This window comes from Clarias gariepinus, chromosome 7, assembly GCF_024256425.1.
Source record: "Clarias gariepinus isolate MV-2021 ecotype Netherlands chromosome 7, CGAR_prim_01v2, whole genome shotgun sequence".
Lineage (NCBI taxonomy): Eukaryota > Metazoa > Chordata > Actinopteri > Siluriformes > Clariidae > Clarias > Clarias gariepinus.
This window is the reverse complement of record NC_071106.1, coordinates 20,708,385-20,724,785: the sequence shown is the minus strand read 5'-3', so window position 1 is coordinate 20,724,785 and position 16,401 is coordinate 20,708,385. Positions and strand designations below refer to the sequence as shown.

Here is a 16,401-nt window from a genome sequence, read left to right as displayed (position 1 = left end):
ACCCAATCAAGTCTCGAAGAGATGATTTCTTTCCAGCAGTTTGACCATAGAGGCCTGACTGGCGCAGTCTCCTCCGAACAATGGATGTTAAAATGTCTGCTGTGAAAGCTGACAGTACTACTAAATGTTTGAGATTGTTAAAGTTTTTTGTCCAAATGTAACTTGTGCTAGCAGTTTCTCTCATGAGCTTTGCAGAGACTTTTCAGTGATTTAGAGACACATGAGTATATAATGACATTGTTGTAAATCATACTCTTTTCTACTTGCCAGATAGTTCATTTGTAGTGGATCTGGAGTAAACTCTGATACTCTGTTGATTTAACTGTAGAAACTTTTATTGGTAAATAAGCTTTTATCACTGTTTTATTTTAGCCAATTTTTCATTTCTCTTCTAACATATATATTTTTTATGTTTTTGTAGGTGGAGAAGAGAGTCGCTTATAGTTTTGGAGCCTGGATTCAGATTTTGCATCTTTTCTTTTTAAAATCTGCTTTAAGGTTCTCTCTGTGTGTGTGGAACAATGGCACCTCTGATTCAGTCTGTGCAGTGTCACTGATCATCTCAACTGGGATTTTAAAATGGAGAGAAAACGCCGAAAGAAATGAAAGAATAAGCCACGCATTACCCAGACTTTTCTGGGTTCTGGATCCGAAGCAGCCCAGTCTTCTGCTTTGTTTCATTACTTTATATTTAATCTAGTTACATTTATACAGTGATTTATGATGCACAAAATCTTTTAAACTCCTTTGGATTGTTATGAACTGAACCCGGAGTGTGGGCACCATGACACTAACATCAGTGTCGCTCCTCATGGTCGTAGCCCTGCTGGCGGGATACACGCCCCTGGCTGGCACTAAGGAAGAGCGAACAACCTTCAGCTCTTCTTTTTCCTCGGACGGGCTCCCAAGCTCCAACTGCTCTCAGCTCACTCTCAAACTAGACTTCTCCTCTAAAGTGGTGGAGCATGGTAGGTGCAGTCAGTCTTTCTTCTCCTTTTATCAGTGATCCAATTATTAATATACAAGTTAAATTCAACTCCATCCAAGATTTAGACTCAAATTAGAGATAATCAGAGATTATGAAGGTTGAAGTTGATTCAACTGTTTCCAGGAGCATGTGTTTTATAATTGGTGTATAAGGAGTACATCATGGACTCAGAGACCATTTTTATAAAATGAATGTAGTGCTATTTTTGTATATACCACAAAGAAGTAGTTTTCTCTACATCCTTCTGCTGTTCAATAATAAATATCTGGATGCAAGTGGTTAAGCATATACGAGACAACATAACATAAACATGTTTAGAAAACATTATCCATCAGTCTCTGCTCTGCATAATATGTATTAACAGCCTGGACTCTGTCGTGATGGAAATACACTTTAACCCAAAAGTTGATGCTGCATTTGGCTAGAAACTTTTGTAAGAAGCTAAAAAAACACCTCTTAAATCAAAGCTTGTACTCAGGAACTCTGGGTAGGAGTGACATCAAACATGTGTGGTCTTAATTTATGCCATACATGTACTTGCTTTAGATTAGCAGACCTGCCTGCTTGCACACAGTGTATGATTATCTATGGTGACTGTTTGTAGTACTAATAAAAACTTGGATTACATGATTCGTCTGCCAAATACTGTAAACGTAAACAAGACTATGAAAATACAAGTACTATTACTATTTTTGTGGATCATGCAGTCATGATGGGCAAAACAAGGTTCTGCCATACTAATGTTGGACGTAATGCATATGTATAATGGACCAATTTATCACAACAGTTCAGTAAGTGGCGTTTTAAAAGCTGTGAGTCATATTGCCAGATCAGACTGCTTTTCATCATCGTGGGATAGAAACATTTGTTATATGCTTTGTTTGAGAAGAAAAGACTCCCATTGCTGTCAAGTAGCAGAAAAACAGTAATAAGCGCATATTTACTGTATATAGACCCGTAGTGCACGTACAGGGCACAAATTATGCAATTTTCCTTGCTCCTCAAAAGCAAAAGGAGGGGGACATGGACCATAGAGCTATAGTCAGTGGACACCACCTTGGGGACATTCGTTTGGCGTTGGCCGTGGAGTAACCTTTAAATCATTAGCAGCGAACTGCATACAAGATGGATGCACGGACAAGGTGTGGAGATCACTCACTCGTTTAGCAGACGCTAAAGCAAGAAGTGCTGTCTTATATGAAAGGATTTTCATATCTATAGACTTAACTGCTGCCCTGCCGAAGCGCTCCCAGATCTGAGCTACCACCCATGGGTGTAACCCTCCATTCTCCCCGCTTGTGAGCAGTTCTGCCCCCAGATTCAGGCTCTTGATAGCAGGGCCGCCCCCAGATTCAGGTGCTCTGGAATGTGAGTGGCCCTGAGTGACAGAAAATGAACACTGGACTATAGCAGTAGAGAATGAGAGAGTTTTAGCAGGGGAATTGAACGAGTCCCCCCTTGTCTGTTTATATACGACACCACTGTTGTGTTGTCTGTCCTGATCAGAACATGATGGCCTGTCAGAGTCAGATGAAAATGTCTCATGGTTGAAAACATTGCTAACAGCTCCAAATAGTTAATGTGAAGCCTGCGTTGTTCCTGTGACCACGCCCCCCTGACCGCAGAGCCGTAACACAGAGCGCCACAGCCGCTGAGGGAGGCATCTGTTCACACCACTTTGCGAAATGACACCCTGCCTATTGGAGAGCCCTGACATAACAGCCTGGGTTCCACAACATGTTCATTCCACATGTTCAACAACCCGAGAGGCACCACAGTGATCTTAGACGCCATCATTTCCATTAACTGTAAAAACACTCGGAAACGAAGTTTGTGTTGCAACTGAAACGGAGCAAGGCAGCGCTGAAACGTGGCTATTCTGTGCTCTGAGAGACGTGCTCGGCTGGTAACGGAGCATATCTCTAGACCAAGGAATGAAAACTGTTTACTGAGAACCCTAAAGTCTGAATGTGAGACAGAACTACATTTACATTTACATTTAGGCATTTGGCAGACGCTCTTATCCAGAGCGACTTACATTTTTATCTCATTACACATCTGAGCAGTTAAGGGTTAAGGGCCTTGCTCAAGGGCCCAACAGTGGCAACTTGGTGGTTGTGGGGTTTGAACCTGGGATGTTCCGAACTGTAGTCCAATGCCTTAACCACTGAGCTACCCCTGGCCCCTAGCACAGTCTGTTTCTCCGCCTGCTTGCTTGAGCTCGCTATTAGCGGCCAGTCGTCTAAATAGGGCAATATGCAAATGCCTCTCTCCCGAAGAGGAGACAGCGCCGCCTCGAAGCACTTCGTGAACGTTCGGGGAGCTAGGCGACAGGTCGAACGGCAGCACTATGTACTCGTAGGCCACGTCCTCGAATGCAAACCTCAAAAACTTTCTGTGGCATGGAAAGATCGCTATATGAAAGTAAGCATCTGTGAGATTGATCGTAGTGAACCAATTTTCCCGGGCCTATTACAATTAGCAGTTGCCTCAGCGTAAGCATTTTGAACTTGAATGTTCTTAGAAACGTGTTCAATATTCTCAGATCCAAAATAGGGCTCAGTCCTCCCCCTCTCTTCGGAACGACAAAATAACAGCTGTACCAACCTGAGTTTGCTTCCGAAGGAGGAACCACTCAAATCGCCCCTTTGCTCAAAAGAAAATTTATCGTCTTCCGAAGCACCGCAGTGGCGATACCAACACCACGGTGTTGACTACGGAAGAGAGGCGCGGTGGCTTTGTGCGAAACTGCAGTCGGTATCCCATAGCGACTGTGTTTTGCACCCATGTCGAGACTGCGCATGCGCGTCACTTGAGAACGTGGGACGCAACCGGCTCATATTGATCTCTGAAAGGGGGCTGCTGCCCCCTGGCGGAACGCCAGAGTGCAGCCTTATCGATGGCACTGGGCTTTTTTGTTTTGCAACATTGTAAACAGGAAAACTCTTTATTGGTTATTTATAATGGATCATTCACACATTTACAAAAGGCACCATTTTTGGGACAATCAAACTGTAAACATCGAGGGCACTTGCTGTAAGTACCTGGGAATTTTTTAAACATAACTTGGGTTATGTTTGGGGTTCATAACTTGAACAGATACACTTGTGTGTGAGGGGGGGTGATTGTGCTTGGGAGACTGTGTTAGGGAAGTGCAACGCCGTTTGGGACTGATTCCCTGAACATAACATAGCGGCCTCTTGGATGGTGAACTTAGTCAGTGCTCCGTGGGTAGACGACTCACCAAAATGAGGCTGTTGTCGCCAACACCAACAAGAGCAGTTAAGCTGTTTTTTAGCCAGACTTGTAAAGTAAAATGTAGAGTTGACCAGCAGCACCTAGAAAACTTCTATGGAAAGGTGTTCACAGCGAGGTGAAGAGCGTAAGAACTGAAAGTCAACTGTGGTGACGATGGTTTATAGGTGTAGGTGTAGCCCCGCCTACACCTATAAGTCAACACAGGTTTGCCTGCCTTTGCAGCCTGAATATAGGTGGCTTTAGCCAGTACACAAGAGGGCGTGATATGCCATACAATATGTGTTGTACCGAGTGAATTGACTGAAGGGTAACATTGTTTTTTTTTATATCTATCACTTCTTGAATTTAAATTAATAATAAGTATCAGTTTTACTAGCCATGTATGAAGCAGGAAGCAGAAGGGATGAGAAAAGTGTCAATTTATTAAACACGGACATGTAGTATGTGATATTTGAAATGATATGCTAGTGAAGGTAGTATTAAAAAAAATGGGTATGAAACAGGTTAACTATTCAAAAAAAGATGTCCGTTGTGGGTGTGTGTGGATGAAGGCTTGAGGAATGACTGAATGACAGAACAACAGACTGGCAGGTCTGGATTAGTCTATTATTATATTTATAGTTAAAAATTATCTAACTTACAACAGTTAGCTGATTATGTTGGTGCTGCTGACCATAGATGAGGATTTTATCTTTGTAAATTGAAATAAGAGGTCGAAAATGACCTCATTCCAAGCCGCGACTTTTCACTGCCAAGAAAAATTGAATGCATTACTGGAACAGTGTCCAGACACACAATCACGTACATGACCGTGTGACAGAATTCAAATGTTTATCTAAATCCTCAAACTTCCCTGCACACTTTTGATATCGTCCTCTTTCAAAGGAAGCTTCTCCTTGTAAAGCAACAATGTTGCGTGATTTTCTTTTTCTTCCTCCTGTTCTGAACATTTGACTGTACAATGTTACTGAATAAATGGGCAAATACATTTGTGTAGAGTTACTTATTTAAAGTTAAGATGCTCATTACTTATTTAAAGTTAAGATGAAGTTATTGCTTTGTTTCAGTGAAAGAGGCCACTTTTTCACTGTTTCTTTGGGTTAAGGAGACCATCCTGAGTTCACGGATAAGGATTTTAAGTTGAGAGGGAGTTTTCTTTGGTTTCTCATAGTCAGTGGCTTATGAGCTTTTGGTCAATACAGCATAAGAACATCAGTAAAAGTGGTTAAAAATTTTAAATGATTATGTAGCTCTGTAAAATGCACCATATTTGGGCAAAGAAAAACATTTACTGCTACAAGCATATATAATATGAACAATGTCCATGTAAGACTTCAACTGGCATTCGGTTTTGCCGAGAGATTTAACCAATTTTGAGCCGATAGCACACTCGCGCACGAGTGGTGCAACAGAAATACATTTTTGCTGTCGTCTGGAGATTTCATTTTTCGCTGTATTTTATTTGTACAGAAAAGCTCTGTCCAGGTACCTAAAGAAGGGCCTATAATCTAAAGGTTGTGTAATAGTCCATGTTTCATTTGAAATGTGTAACTGAGTTTTTCATAAAAAGTGGAAGAAATGTTTTTGTCTGCCGACAGTTATAATTCCTAAAAAAAACATTGAAAATTAGAATTGGCCAAAATTAATATCAGAAGGGCCATATCGGCCAAGAAAGTTGCAGTCGGTGCATCTCTACTTAAAAAAAGTTTCATACCAATTTTCTAGGACTTATCACTATTCCTCAAAATTACTATTTGGATGGTTTATCCTGTTTCAGGTTGCAGTACAAGCTACTATTAGCAACATTAGCCTCATGTTGTATGAACAGGCTTAACTAACATTAACTTTAGGATCTAAAGTTGAGTAACAGGCAAACAAAACAGATCCACACTTGAGCTTTAGTATTTTTATATAACCAGTTCAGAATTGTCCTTTGTTGAAAAATCAGCCCCATGTGAATCGTTTAACGCACATGTTGCTATAACTATCTCAATAGTCAAATTTAAAAAGTTTCCTGTTATGTTCCTTTTGTAAGGGAAATGGTACCTTCTGGGCAGAGCTAAGCTGTGAGCTGGCGGAGAATCTTACCAGTTTCCCCCCCCTCAGGGATGTTGTGGGAATGTTGCATCAAGAATAACACACAAATCCATGTTAATACCAATGAGACAATCATATTTTTTTAATTATGAAAACTGGTTTTGTTTAAGTGTTCGCATTTGATGCTTGCAATCTAGGGTTTATTTCCAACACTTTCTGCATTCATCTTAAAATAAAATAATATTTTTGTACAGGTAAACTAGTTACATGGTAACTGGTTTCAGTTTCATAGAACATAGATTCAGTTCATAGAACTAATCACTTATAAACTACTTCAGGCTAAATTAAATAATGGGTTTCTGTCGTGTGGTTGCTTTGCTGATGTCAGCTTCTTTAAAAACATTATAGATCACTCTGACAACACACTTTATTATTGATTTTTGTAATATTTGTGGTGGCTTAAAAAGATCCCTGGGTTAGATTGTTTTCCTGGGAAAAATATATTTTTTTGTATATTTAATTTTATTGCTTAAATTAATTTAAATTAAATTAACTGTCAGGTTATTTTGGGTGTTTTTTTGGGACAGCAGCACCTGGTTCCCTCCGTTTGACTGTTCCTAAGCTAACAGCCAACCAGAACGATGGTTTAATGTGTTTTGGGTATTTGTGGTGTTTGAATGTTGTCTGCAGTCCTGGTGTGAATGTTTAGTGGCCTTTGGCTTCATGAGCTAAAAAGACCAGTGTTCTGTGCATGCCTGAGGGCCAGAGCATAACATCATCTTTATGGTGACATTATTCCTGGCCTATAAATGTGAGCTTTATGCCAACCCCCAAAAGTTGTATTTATTCACTCTTCCGCTTTAACCTGTAGAACCAGGCAAACCTGGTGGAGTCTCAGGGTTTGTGTTTCTTTCTAAACATCTAGGGTGGAAATCTAATGTGATGTAGTCTTTGACCCAACTTCTTATAATTAAAAACATTTCCCTTACATTTTATGGAATTGGGCTCACAATTATTTGTTAGCTCAATTTGTAAATGGATTAAATTAAATACAATAATTTACAAAAGTACAATTACTTTCTGCTCTTTAAAACAAAACAGACCATTTGAAGTAGTAGAGTGATCTACAGTTTTTTGGGTATGGCTGTTTCAAAAGTGATATAAGGTCCAGGATCGCTATTTAACCCCTAGGCATTCTGTTGGACTTGATTATTTCCAGTGTAAACGTTTCTGTAAATTATCTACTTTTCAACATTTAAATGAGAGACAGGAATCTTGGTCGGTTCTGAGTGTTTTAAAAAATGCCTCCTGTTTAGTGAGTTGCCTAAATACAGCTGGTGGAAGATTCAGGGTGTTTCTGAGAACCCAGTCAGACATGCTCACGTTAGTTTCAGTGGAACCATATGCTTGTACTTTGCCATAAACATTGACAACAAAAAAGCTTGCTATTTAATCTCTGCCTCAGGGCTGATTGTTTGACTTTTTTAAAATTGCCAATTTAGTTTAGAGTGTGATTTGCAGGAGCTGTTGTAATTTTTTATTTTTTACAATTGAAAACTAGTCAAAGTGTGGGTGATCTGTGTGAAAACTAAAATTAAGTGTGTGTGAACTGCTTATAGATGAATTTCAGAAACTGGTCACTGTGTAAACATGACAAGCACTGGTGCCGACTTCAAAAGGCAAAAGTACAAACCATTTTCATCATAAAAATATCATAGATACAGTGTCTCATCATTTGATTCAAGCTTTGAAAGATAACAGATGCTAGAAGTGCTTAGATAAAGACGTGTTGCTGCTTTACACAATAGCAAAGGAGTTCACTTTCAGATGTGTTGCATAAGCACCTCAGTTTATTTTGGTCAAATCCACAGATTATTTACTTCTTTTTCTTGTCTTTTATTTTAGTAACTGTTCCAAGCTGAAACTGTTAAAGATTGCACTGAATTTAGAGATGAATTTTTTCAGGTTATTAATGTAATGTACTTTTTATATGAGGATTTTTAGAAGGTGCATTTGGCAGAGGTCTTATTTTTTTTCTGATTATAACCTAGTGCCATCAATCCATACACGTTGCATAGAACGCCACTAAGCACAGTCTTCTTAGATTATTCACATTTATTTAGAATAGCTTATACTGCGGAGACATGGTGGTGTAGTGGTTAGCACTGTCGCCTTGTACCTCCAGGGTCCGGGCTTGAGTCCCGTCTCTGTGTGCATGGAGTTTGCATGTTTTCCCAGTGCTTGGTGGGTTTCCTCCGGGTACTCCGGTTGCCTCCCACAGTCCAAAGACATGCAGGTTAGGCTGATTGGCATTACCAAATCGCCCGTTGTGTGTGTGCAACACAGGATAAAGCGGTATAGTGGTGAGTGAGCTTATACTGTATACTGGCACATTGCTCGAATGAAAGACAAAGCAGATTTAATAATTAACTTTAATCATCTTAATTTTTTTTATCACTTTACGTTAGCTCTGTTGTCAGCATGTCTGTAATCAATAAGCAGAGAGCTGGAGATTCCTTATTTTTGTAATCTTAATCACTATTTCAATTCACATCATAGTAGCAATTTCTCCTTTCTCTGAACAAACTGCAAATGATTTTGGACATGTATCAGTTGCTTTCATACATTTCTCTGCTGTTTTTTGACATTTCCATTTGCTAATGTCAGTCAAAATTAATTATACTTATGGATGCTGAATAGTCGTTCTCAATAAAACTAATAGTCTTACTTTCATTGCTTGTGTCATTACACACAAAATTGTTTAACTAGTTATCAAATGTCAAATATTAGTCATCTGTCAAGCAAATTCTATACCTTTCTTTATCATTTTTTCCTTGAAATGTCTCCTAAATTGAACAATTGATCCCAGGTGAATTTCACCTTGATTTGATCTCAGGTAAATTGACCGGCATCCACATAAGCAAATGGCCCTGCTAGCAGCCATGGATGCAGCATGTGACAACATCACAGCAGAGTCCTGCAGAGGATGGATTCGCCACTCCAGGAGATACTTTTCTCGCTGCATTGCGAGGGATAACATCCGTTGTGATGTAGATGAAAATATGTGGCCAGACAGACAGGAACGTCTGGATGTGCCAGAATGATTTACTGTACCCGTATGTTACAGTACTGTACAATACTGCATGTACTGTTACATGTACTGTATATTGTTTACATTTGTGCACAGCTCTACCAAAAGGGTGATTTTATGTTTACATGTATTCTACAGTAAACAAGTGACTGTAGCATATTTTTCTTTTGCACAATGCTGTAGAATTACAAACACTTCTTTACAGTAAAAATGTAAAATGTACGTATTCAGTGTCTTAGTTACTCCCAAAACTCCCATAACATCTACAGTAACTTTACTGCACATTTTAAATGGCTGTACAAGTAGGGCATAGTGCTGTCTTGAGCATTTTCAGGTGTCACCAAATATTTTTGCAATGGAAAACACTGAAATTATAAACAGTCATAGTGAAATCATGACAAAGCCATTTGACTCTCTTGTTCATAAAGATAGTGTCAAGACTTTTCATTTTGATGGCACTGACAGTTTCATTGACATGAATACTTGCTTTTGAGGAATGAATTATCAATTGTGAGCATGTGACGTGCTTTTGCAGGCTATCCACTAGGTTTTGCAGTTTGCACTAATTGTTTTGAGAAATGCACTAACTGCTGTGCAAATGTTAGTGTTCTGAGAAACGCACCAAAGCGACTGAGAAAAACTGTAAATTATATAGCACTTTTAACAATGGTCATTGTCTCAAAGCAGCTTCACGAAAATAAAAAGAAAAGTTATGGAAAAAAATTTATAAACAAAATAAACTAACAAAAACGATGATAAAGTACACAGTGCTGTTAAATGCAACAACAGAAGAAAATGTAATGGTTTGTCATATGCGCATTGAGGGACACAGAGAGCATCAAAAGGAGCCCATCAGAAACAGGATATCGGTGTACCCCAATTATATTTACTTTAGTCCTATAATATTACCCACACCTAGCTTGTATATACCTTGTTTAGCATAATTTGTGAATTAGCTGCTGTAAAATTGTATTTTACCTTTAGTTTGTCAGTCTGTTTAAAATGATGACAATCACATTTGGTTTAGAAACTTTTTTTTTATGTTAACAGTACATAATGTGTTCTCTCACATCTAAAGACAACCTGCTTTTCCCTTTATTTTAGGGCTCAAATGTCATTTTACGTTTTCATTCACATTTTGTACAGCTTTACATTATAAAATGCTCAGTAGCTCAAAAACTAATGTTTAATTACCTGTGTTTTTATTGAACTACATGTAAATCCGTAGCTTTTGTTTCATTATATGCTGCTAAGAGACTAGATCACACTTTATGCAAAGACATCAGAATTTATGCAAACTCTGCCATTAAGTTTTAATTATTGTACTCTGAATGTTTTAATTAGCTGAAAATAAGAACCTAAGGCACTAACCAGGCACTGCTTTTTATTGCTGTATTGATGGTACAGCGTGGTCAAAATGCAATCATATTTCTGTGTAGAGGCAGAATGATTTTAAACTTTTAATCTGTAATTAAAGCTTAATGAAACTTTAAGTGCCAATTACTCAGACACCCACTTTGTACAAGCATGACAATTTTGTTTTGCACCACAGGAATGCTGAGCATGTTAAAGTGGGGTGTACATGTTAGTTTTGAAGCATGTTTGTACATTTTCATAGTTGTGATGCACAAAGTTGAGTTATGGGTAATTGCACACAATTGAGCTCTGACAGCTGGGTGTGCACACCTCCAAAATCTTAACAGCATTTTATGTGACTTTACAGTACATAAACAAACATGTCACCTAGCCTACAGGCAACCACTTATTTAGGTGGGGTGGTGTGTTCATTTACACTCCCTGAAATCTTACTGTATATTGTCAGTAGTATGAATTAATGTGTCTGCAGACCTGCCAGTGCATAAATCTAAAAGATTCTCAACTGTTTAGTCAGATTAAATATCCAAAGGTACATTGTTAGTCATTTAAATCATGAATGCATTATGTAGCACTGATAGGCCGAATCTCCATTTCTTATTTTTTATTTTCTGCTCCAAAGTGGGCATGTTTATCATAACAAACATATACACTGTGAAAACTTGGAGATTCCATGCAAACTACACACCCATTTTTTTTTTTTTTTTAAACTCGCCTTTATTGTAAGTCATTGTTATAGGGTATGAGGTTGCACAAGTTTGTTATATAACTAATCACATGTGCACCATACCAGTGCTAAATCCCTAGAAATGTTTCTAATGTGTAATTTAAAACATTGTCTACATTTTTTTTAAGGCATTTATTTATTTATTTCAAATTTCTGAACATTTGGTTACATTTTTTTAAATAAGATAATAAACTGAAGGAGTAGTGTGAATCTTACAGAGACCAACAAAATGTTTACCAAAAATATTTTTTGATAACATCCTAAAGTCCTAAATTTGTCGGTCCTTGCAGTTGTGGTTAAAAGTTTACATGGTGGTAGCATCATGCTTTGGGCTGTTTTCCTGCCCATGAAATTGGGGCATTGCACAAAGTAAATGGAAAAATAAATTTACCTCAAAAATCTCTTTTTTTTTTTTTTTTTTTTTAAGACTAATTTAAGTGTTCCAACTGGACACCAATCCAAACAAACATCAAAGCTGGTTGTGGAAGAGATAGGCTAAAGAAATAGGCTAAAGCCGAATTATAATGTGCATTGTTGCCAGCATGTAGCTTTTGTGATTGCTATTAAATAAATAGCAATTTATTATTTGGATTAATCTGTTTCTGTAATGATGAACATTGGAGGGAAAATGACAACTTTTTAAAACTGATCTACGTTAGGTTGTAAGGCCTTGATTTAAAGGTATTATTTACAATTACATTTAGGCATTTGGCAGACGCTCTTATCCAGAGCGACTTACATTTTTAACTCATTAAACATCTGAGCAGTTGAGGGTTAAGGGTCTTGCTCAAGGGCCCAACAGTGGCAACTTGGTGGTTGTGGGGTTTGAACCTGGCCCTATTATGGAATGGAAAGAAGTTCTGTTTTGTACAGCTGTTCGGTTCCTTGGTCCTCAGATGAAAGTTATTTGAAGCAGTTTTGTCTGGTCTATTTTAGATAAATAAAAAAAACACCTGCATGCAATTGTGGCCACTGAATGTGTAGTTTACAGCATCACCTTAATCCTCTTTTAATTCCTTACAGCTAACTGTAGTGAAATCCTCCATTCAGGGGAAAATTGCGGAAGTGATTTGTGTTCCTTGTAACCAAAACGAAATGATTATTGCAGTCATAAATGACAACAAATGCTTTTTTATTTCGGTAATTCAATATAGGAATAGTGATTCAGATGAAACCACATTATTTTGAATATTTATTTAAGACACCTTTTCTCTCTTTTTTTCAGAGTATATAGTAGCATTTAATGGGTACTTCACAGCAAAGGCACGTAGTCACTTCATCAGCAGTGCTATGCAGAATGCCAAGACAGTGAACTGGAGAATTGTGAGGCGTGAAAACCCGGCCAGTGACTATCCTAGCGACTTTGAGGTGGTGCAAATTCGACAGGATGCACGCAGCAGTCTTCTCACGCTGCAGGACCACCCCTACATCAAAAGAGTAACCCCTCAGCGCAAGGTCTTCCGTACACTCAAATTGCTCAACGGTATGTTCAGGTTTACATTACTCTGTCTATTTAACATGCACCCCATTTCACCTGTGATCACACCATATCAGACCAACCACTACTTGTATGTCTGGGTAGTGTGTTGGCAGGGAGTCATGATGTGCAAGGTATGCTGTAACTTCCTGTACACTGACATGGCCAATAATGCACTTATAGTTAAATTGTGAGTATGGGTGGTGGTGATCTTTTCCTTTTTTGCTTTTTACCAGAAAGCAGCTTGTACCCTATATGTAGTTTGATAGACATTGGATATGAAGAGTAAAAATGAATGTGTCCAAGGAACTCAAAAAACATTGTCATGGCTGGTTTCCCATTACATAGTCCATCAGTCTGAAGTGTGCTCCCACACACATCCCACTTGCCTTATCAGGCAAGCCTTAACAGGCTCATTCAGTAAGAACATGCTGAAGAAATGATTAATTGGCTGCCAGTCAGACATGGTAGGTGTTTAAATAGCATCTAAGTATGGCTAATCAGTGTCGCCTTGTATATAAAGCAGCAATTATCATAAAATCTCACATGGGCCTTGACTGTGAGAGCCAGCATGGGTGAAAATTTTAATTATAGTTTGTGAAGGAGTACTTGGGGCAAGCCTTAAAAAAAAAAAACCTTATTAGTGCCCGTTGAAATGATTAGCATGACAGTTAGTTTTATTATGCCTACCCTCCATCTTTGGATTAGATCACTACATAAATACCACTTTACAACTCCATGACTGATTTTGCATTCACATTGTGCCTCAAAATAGGATGAATAATTATCTTACAACTTAATGCTGGCTTATAGTGCTTTGTGAACTTTTTGTGAAGCAGCCATGGTTAGAGAAATGCAGCACTTCAGCATAGATGATTCAGATGATTGATAAAATTGTACAGTCATCTGTTTAATTCTGTGTCTAACCTTTTTAGCTGTTTATTAAAAAAAACTTTTGACTTACACTCAAAAAGCATTTTATTAGGAACACCTGTCCACCTACTCAGTCATGCAATTATCTAATCAGCCGATTGCCTGGCAGCAGAGCATCATGATTGTCATGGATAGAAGCTCCAGAGAATCCCATCAACCACCAAAATGGAGGAGCTGGAAATGTGATCTCAGTGATTGACTGTGGCCTGATTGATGCCAGATGACCTGGTTTCAGTATTTTAATAGATGCTGAGCTCCTGAGGTTTTAAAATACAAGTTTCTACAGTTTACTTATTCTGTATAAATTATAAATTATAATTATTTCTATATTTACTTATTTGTTTCTGATTTTTTAAAATAATTTAAAAATCATCCAGCAAGAAAACCACTTTAGACAATTGTGGTGGCCAGAAAATCATTTCAAAATGCATAAACACATTGAGGTGGATGTGCTACAACTTTGAGGTTTTACTTCTGTCAGCTAAGAACAGAAAGCTGAGTCACCAGATCACCAAACCTGGGCAGTTGACGACGAGAAAAATGTAATGTCAAAATATGATGTCAAAATTATAAATCCACAGATCAAGCTAGCCTTGTGTCACGGTGTGCTGAATGGTAGAGATGGTGTAATCATGAAAATATTTATTTGGCATACATTTAGCATATTAATACCAATTAGTCATTCACCATGGACCATGACCACTGACCATGTGCATTCTTTCAAGGCTGTAATCTACTCATCTTCTAATGGATACCTTAACATAATGCACCATGCCACAAAGCAGGTGTCATTGCAAACTGGTTTTACCCTGATGTATGTAAAGTGTTTATTAAAATGCTTTAAGTGTACATTTGTGTGTTGGCATGATGGGTAATGGAAGAAAACATGTACAGTGAAACCTCGGATTACGAGTAACGCGGTTTAGGAGTGTTCCGCAAGACGAGCAACAATTTTTAATAATTTTTGACTTGAAAAACGAGCATTGTCTTAGTTTACGAGCACCGAGTATCGGTTTTTCGCTTTTGCTGGGTGAATACATACACACACGCACATTAACGGAGAGACCATTTTTAAACCGTTTAAAAATTAGCAAGGAACATCGCTAGTCACACTAGCGTGAGCGCATACTAACGGGATCACTACTGTAAAGTAAAACAACAACAACAAAAAACAAATTAAACATCTCCTCACCTTTAAAAACAGTCGCGACAGAGAAGAGTTTGTGTGTTTGTTTGGCAACCTGAGAGGAGGGGAGCTGTAAAACCTCAGGGCAGTGTATCGAGACCTATCGTCCCCCCTGCTGGGTCTTAGTGCCTGCAGTGTTTTTGAGTGTGCATGTGTGTGTTTGTGTCTGTGTAAGGCAGAGAGTTTGTGTGTTTGTTTGGCAACCTGAGAGAAGGGGGCTGTAAACGCGAGAGAGCCCCCCTTCTCTCAGGTTGCCAAACAAAGACACAAACTCTTCTCTGTCGCGATTGTTTTCAAAGGTGAGGAGATGTTTAATTAGTTTTTTTTTTGTTGTTGTTTTACTTTACAGCAGTGATCCTGTTAGTATGCGCTCACATGAGTGTGACTAGAAATGTTCCTTGCTAATTTTTAAACGGTTTTTAAAACGGTCTATCCGTTAATGTGTGTGTTTGTGTGTGTGCGCACATTTTACACACAGACACCCTGCGTGCACAAACTAAAACACATATCAGTCGGGATTTATTTTTACATTTTTTTATGGTAAAGTTAAAGTAAAATTACAGGTTAATTTGTTTAATTTTTACTTTATATTTTGTATTAATTATATTTATGTATTTTTTGGGCTGTAAAACGAATAATTTAAGTTTCCATTATTTCCTATGGGGAAATAAAATTTGGTTTACGAGTGTTATGGAATACGAGCCCGCTTCCGGAACGAATTAGGCTCGTAATCAGAGGTTCCACTGTACAGTTTTTTTTTTTAAATAAAGATTCTATCCATCTTTCTGTCTTTTAATGTATACTCAGAGAATCATTTAATAGCATACGCCTCAAATTTGCAATTGAATTTTTAAATCTATTTTTTAAGCAGCATTAGCAAGGAACTAGGTAATCAGTACCTGTAATTTTTACATGGTTAATTAAAATCTTTCTTAATTTCCTTAAATTAAAGTTGAAGGTCTTTACTTCAATTGCATCTTGATTGCTTCATTTTATATTCTCTGTGGTAATGTCTTGGCAAAATTACTAAAAATTTGAACCAAATTATAAATGCAAAAGTCTTAGTTTCAAAAGTGTCTAACTATTGGCCTGCATCAAGCAAAGACAAGGTTAAGATTACCAGACGTTGGTCAGGAACCATACAACACAACAAAACAAGAAGGGTTAGTGCTAAACTGCCATCTTTGTGAATGACTAGGTTATTTCGTCAACTAATTTCTTCCCTGATGTCACACACGTATTTCAGTAAGACATTGCTAAGATTAATCTGACTCAAATTGTGAAAGAGTGGCTCTAGGAGAACAAGAAATAATTTTCACATATAAATTGG

At 38.0% G+C, this 16,401-nt stretch overlaps 1 protein-coding gene across 1 annotated transcript in view; it reads left to right on the top strand.

Annotated features, from left to right (window-relative positions):
* Positions 1-429: 429 nt before the first annotated feature.
* Positions 430-16,401, top strand: part of mbtps1 (membrane-bound transcription factor peptidase, site 1) — a 36,337-nt gene continuing 20,365 nt past the window's right edge. The window contains exons 1-2 of the mRNA XM_053500530.1: positions 430-968; positions 12,701-12,958. Coding sequence (XP_053356505.1) covers positions 785-968; positions 12,701-12,958 — 442 coding nt within the window. The 5' untranslated portion in view covers positions 430-784. The remainder of the gene's footprint in view (positions 969-12,700; positions 12,959-16,401) is intronic.